The 6000-nt window shown below is 38.8% G+C and overlaps 1 protein-coding gene across 5 annotated transcripts in view; it reads right to left on the bottom strand.

Annotated features, from left to right (window-relative positions):
• Nucleotides 1-1054: 1054 nt before the first annotated feature.
• Sbno1 (strawberry notch homolog 1) overlaps nucleotides 1055-6000 on the bottom strand; it is a 57505-nt gene continuing 52559 nt past the window's right edge. For all 5 annotated transcript variants that reach the window (XM_046446039.2, XM_046446041.2, XM_046446040.2 and 2 more), the window contains 2 exons: nucleotides 4524-4717; nucleotides 1055-2574 (listed from right to left, as the gene is read on the bottom strand). In XM_046446039.2, coding sequence (XP_046301995.1) covers nucleotides 2432-2574; nucleotides 4524-4717 — 337 coding nt within the window. In that variant the 3' untranslated portion in view covers nucleotides 1055-2431. The remainder of the gene's footprint in view (nucleotides 2575-4523; nucleotides 4718-6000) is intronic.

Below are 6000 nucleotides of genomic sequence, written 5' to 3'. Positions count from 1 at the left end.
TTGTAGGAGCATGGTATAAGACACCAGATATTCACCTCCAGGGGTTGGGCACTAGCCCTCGGTGCTATACATGTACAACAGATGTGGGCATGTGGCACCCCAGCTCCCATCCATCCACACTGGTCACCTTTTGGAAATCTTTCAGATGCCTTGTTTCTGGATCTTATTTTTAAAATAAACAACAAAAAGGAGGTTCTACAAAGAACAGAACCTACATAGGCCCTTCTGTATCAGGGTGACTACTCTAAGAACAAACATGACAGCATGACCTGGGGTAGAGTGAGGGAAGTATCACGTAACAATCAGCCGAAGAATCTTTCTGCTGATGCTGTTCTGAAAACACCATAAAAAGCCAGGACCTGCTAAAACAGATGCCCTCACACCGAGAAAGGGGAAGAGTCAAACAATCTCATAGTACTTTTCCTAACCCCAACATTTTATCTCATGGGAGGGAGCAAATTAGATATGCCTCCCTTCCCCAGTGCACATCCACCTTACCACCAGCTGAAAAACAGAAGCACTAACTTGGAGGTTCTCCTGAAGGTGGACACAACTCTGCTCATGGCTGTCAGCTGGACCTAGTGGCTCTGACAGGGACACTGATGGGTATGTATATGGGTCACTGCCTGAGACACATGGACTAGACTGAGGATGAGAGTCTACTGGGCAAAGTGTACACAACAAGAAGAGTGACTCTCAATTTGTTCTTTAGGCACTAAGAATAAATAAATCCAAAGAAAACTTATTGGGTAAACATAACCAAACTCAGGTTGAAAGAAACAGAAGATGAAAGCCCTTAAACTTTTCATCAGGTTCTATCACTTAACACACATCTCACTCAATTCTCTGGAAAATTTAAAAAAGTACAATAGGAACAATTCAGTTTTCGAAAGTATTGTCATGTTACCCTTTCCTCAACAATACCTCAAATTTAAGCAAATTTTATACAGACTCTAAAGCTACCTGGAATGCTGAGGCCATACCAACTTCTACAGAGCCCCATCAGACTATTTCTAAAAGTCCCCAGTGAGGGCCTAAACAAGAGTCCACTTCATTAGTAATAATAACTTTTTTATTTAACATCTACAAGATATTGGTATCTTGCAGCTTTTGACCAGGTTTATACAATCTCAATTTTTCAATAGTGCAACCTGTGCAAGCAAAAAAAGGAGGGGCGGGGGGAGAAACAAAAAGACCAACTGTCCCCTCACTTGTTTTTATAAACATCTATTATAGGCGAAACAAAACTTACCCATGTTATAGATAAGTGTCTATTCACATTTGTACATTACCATTTTTAACAGCTTGAAATAAACTCTACAATGTCTTACAACATGTTAAACATATTCAAGTTACTGGGTAACAACAACAACAACAAAAAACACATACAGCAGAAGCCTCAAGTGTTTCCTCATTGTCTAGTTCACAACTAAAGTATGGTTTCCTGTTCATGAATGACAAAGTAAATTCAGATAATGAAAAAAAAAAAAAAAGATTGTTTGCCAGATGGAAGCCAATTGTATTTCTTCCTAAAACTGTCCTTAAGGAAAATGTAACTTTAAGAAAAAGGGGCTTATAGCCATTTTTTGCAGCACACATTAGGAATACTATTAATACATTAAAATTAACTTTTCAGAGTTTTATCACAAAAAAGGTATGTACTCATTATCTTGACAAGAAACCTGGGGCAAGAGGAGATGGGGGAGGGGGGTTTGCAGGGTTAGAAGCAATACCCAGGTATAAACACTATAAAAATGCAATGACCAATGCTGTACACCTAAAAATGTTTCTCTCTGATACTTGACTCCTGTGTTAATCTTGTTTACGCATGCTTTCAAAGACATGCACGGACAAAACAAAACTACAGAAGAACCCGAATGCATGATAATGCAACCTTTCATTTCATGCTTTAGTAAACCTATTGTTTAAGTTGGAAAAAGAAACCAATATATATTTTCTATAATTACAGACTTGAAACACATGCATCTGGGGATAATTCCCACAGCAATGACATGGATGTACTGTGTTAACCCTGAGCACTGTGTAACAGAAAATAAAGCCAGTTTGGGAAGTTCCAAGCATTTTAAATTGATTGTGGTTTGTAGCCTTTAACAAATCCACAAACAGACTCACTCTCTCACACATACACACACACACAGAACATACGTGCACACACATCCTCTGCTCACCCAAAGTAAAAGCATACAGAAGTCCCAAAAGAAGCAAAAGGAAAGACACATGTACCACCAATGGCACTGCTGATTTTCAGTTTTCTTATCTATTCCAGGTTGTCCTTATTCCCCCAAAAATTAACTACAGAGAGCACAACTGAAAAAAATATATAATTCTTTGGAAACTGTCCCTGATTTTTATGCAAATGATATGCTCCCACAGCATTTCAGATACATCCGTTTTGAAACCTAACTTTTCTTTATGCGTTGCTCAAGTTGGCAATGCTCTGCGGGTGATGCTGCTGCCATAACTGTTTTTGTTGGACTGCAAGCTGTTGAGACTGGTCTGAAGTTGATAGGAGATTTATAAGAGGAGATACACAATTTGCTGGAATGATCAAACCTGCAATTAACAACAATTTTAAATATTGCTCAAGTAGACACCATACTGTATTTTATATCTTCACAGCATATTTAAAATGAGGAATAAACAATAATTTTGCCAAAAATTTAAACAAGTACCTAAAAACTGCAATGGTCCATTAAGATGTAACCTGATTCTTCAACAGTGTTTCCCACAAGCACTTCAAGCACATGTGTCTAGTTAACACCATCTTTTTTTCTTTTATTTTTGGTACAAGGGATTAAACTCGGGTACTTAACCACTGAGCCACATCCCCAGCCCTTTATTTATATTTAAGCAGGATCTGGCTGAGTTGCTTAGGGCCTCACTAAGTTGCTGAGGCCTGAGGCTAGCTTTGAACCCACAGTCCTCCTGCCTTAGCCGCCTTAGCCCCCTGAGCCGCTGAGATTGCAGGTGTGTGCCACTGCGTCCACCTAACACCATCTTCTTAATGAAAGATCAGAAGAGCAAAGTATAGCATTTCTCTGTCCACCATCATTCTGGCTCTGCAAAAATACGCACAAATCTTCTTTGACAGGTACTAATACACAAAATGACATAAAACAAGAGTTACAAACTCAAATGCTCTTCCAAGCAGATAACTTTGAAAGGACAACTGGAAATCATAGGTCCTGGTTATGGGAACTTCAAAATTTGTCATATGGGAATGTGAACTCAATGTTCCACATAAGATTTTTTTGAGAAACAGGTGGAAATTCAGGCTTTTATATGAAACCTCTTGAGTTTTTAAATACTGGCAACTAATTCGTGAAAATCTGTTGCAACCAAAAATACAGCTGGTTACACTGAAGCTCACCTGTAATTTCAGTGACTCAGGAGACTGAGGCAGGGGGATCACAAGTTTGAGGCCAGCCTCAGCAATTTAGTGAGGCCTACATCAACTTTACAATACCTTATCTTGAAATTTTAAAAAAATTACAAAGGAGGGCTGAGGTTGTGGCTCAGTGGGAGAGCACCTGGCATATGTGAGGCACTGGGTTCAATCCTCAGCCCCACATAAAAATGATGAAATAAAATAAAGGTATTGTTTCAATCTACAACTAAAAAAAACTTTTTTTTTTTTTAATTATAAAGGATTTGGGGGGCTGGGGATGTGGCTCAAGCGGTAGCGCGCTCGCCTGGCATGCGTGTGGCCCGGGTTCGATCCTCAGCACCACATACAAAGATGTTGTGCCCACCAAATTCTAAAAAATAAATTAAAAAAAAAATAAATAAAATTAGAATTAAAAAAATTAAAAAAAAAATTACAGTTGGCTAGGCCTGTATGGCTTCCATTAAAAAAAAAAAAAAAAAGGATTTGGGATGTAGCTCAGTGTGAAATGCTCCTGGGTTCAATCAGTACAAAAGCTAAAACTAAAAGTAAACTTGAAGGCTTGGCAGGGGGTGGTGGTGTCAAGTTTATGGAATGTCTTTGGCACATGGGCTATCCAATCTTTAACCCACTGTACAAAAAGCAATGGCTATAAATTGAAGAACAATAACTGGTCCACTTGCTGGGACACTGAAACAAAGAGCAATAATTGGTCCACCTGATGGGACAGCTGTAGTTGAGCAAATGATGGGCTGCCACTCTGGTCTGTTCTTGCTTCCTGCAGTATTTGGAACATCCTCTGTGGCCAGTGGCTTTGAGTTCAGTAGCCTCAACCTAGCTCAACGCAGAGCCCTAGGTAAGAGCCTGGGCTGTCTTTACCACAAGCAGCCCACCCAAAGAGCAGCAGCAGGAGGCAGTGGACCAAGACGAGCTGTAAGAAGCACCATAGGGACCATCAAATGAGAACTATAGCCAAAGACCTGCAAGTTCTGCACCCACTGCTGGAACACATTTTAGATCCATCTGGAATAAATCTAAGATGTTAGAAGAAAAACAAGAACAAGGCAGGATCTACTTTCTACCTACAACTCAAAACCAAAATGAAAATTAGGCTCACCTACAATCCGTTGTCCATCTTCTGTTCTTAGCCGAACTATTTGCATTTTCACATTTGTGCCACTGACAGATGCGAGAACACCTTCAACTTTTGTCCACACACTCAGCACTGAACCACATAATACATAATACGTGCGGCAGCGAAGACCTATTTCACAAACTAATCCCAAACTTGCTTTTTTGCAATTGCCACGCCTAGAAAAGATGGGGGATGGTTATGTACATACAAACACACATATTCATAAAAGGGTTTACAAAGCCTATCCAAATTTCAAATGGAAACCACAGCGCATTATTTGCCTTTAGTTTTTTATACATAATAATCTTTGGCATACTGGATTATCCTTCCAAATTATTCCAAGACTACAGCTGTTTGTGGGGCTGCCTAGGTGTAAAAGGGCTGACTTACTGTGTTAGTAAGCATTTTAACCACTTTTATATCTACTGTAGTAATGCTGTTTTCTGAAGCCAGTCATTTCTACATTATTAAATTGCCAATATACCAGTCTAAATCCAATTAATGGAAAAGGCCTCAGTAAACAAACAAAAAGAGACTACATGGAGAAAAAAGTAATACATACCAATATCTTATGGTCAAAGTTATTATCAACAGAAATCTTTCTGGTCAGGATCAAATCAAGATGAATTTAATACAACGAGTATGTATATAACTGTGTATATGTATCATATGGGTATGTTTTTTTTTTTTTTTTTTTTTTGCTTATCACACAAAGCAAATGTTTTAGACAACTTTTGCAGGCTAACTTAAAACAAAAATTTTCCCCCTAATAATGGGCACAGAACCCAGGGACACTTTACTATTAAGGTATATCCCCCCATTTTAAATTATTTGAGACAGGGTCTCCCTAAGTTGCTCAGAGTCCTAATAAACTGTCCTGGATGGCCTTGAACTTGTGATCTTCCTGCCTCGGCCTCCCAAGTGTCAGGATTACAGGCATGCACCACCAAACATGGCTTAGAGGTTAACTTCTAAAAATATTTTATGTTGAAAGCTATAAAGTTTTCACTAACTGCCTTAATTATCTCAAAATGAAAACAAAAACACTGCTCCCATTGAAGAAAATTTATCTACCTGTATGAATAAAAAATCAAAATAAGCTTAGCACATTGGTGCATGCCTATAATTCAAGCAACACAACAAGAGGCAGAGGCAGAAGAATTTCAAGTTTGAGGTCAGTCTTGGCAAGTTAGTGAGATCCTGTCTCAAAATTTAAAAGGGTTGGAGATATAGGACAGTTGTAAAGCATGCCTGGCTTCAATTCCCATACTAACATAAAATCAACAAACTCTGAGCTCAAATTCACTTCTATTCTACAACCCTTTTCAGAGAATGGAACACGCAGTATAAAAGTAGTACTGAATGTATGATAAAACACTGCAGAATACTGAAATACTGTAATAGACCCTGAAATGAACACAGAAAGGGGTGAGCTGGGGAGCCCAGAGGGATTAGCTCC

Source organism: Marmota monax, unplaced genomic scaffold (assembly GCF_021218885.2).
Source record: "Marmota monax isolate L192 unplaced genomic scaffold, Marmota_monax_Labrador192_F-V1.1 WCK01_AAM20220418_F8-fsc00092, whole genome shotgun sequence".
Lineage (NCBI taxonomy): Eukaryota > Metazoa > Chordata > Mammalia > Rodentia > Sciuridae > Marmota > Marmota monax.
The sequence above is the reverse complement of the archived record's forward strand: the minus strand, read 5'-3'. Positions and strand labels throughout refer to the sequence as shown.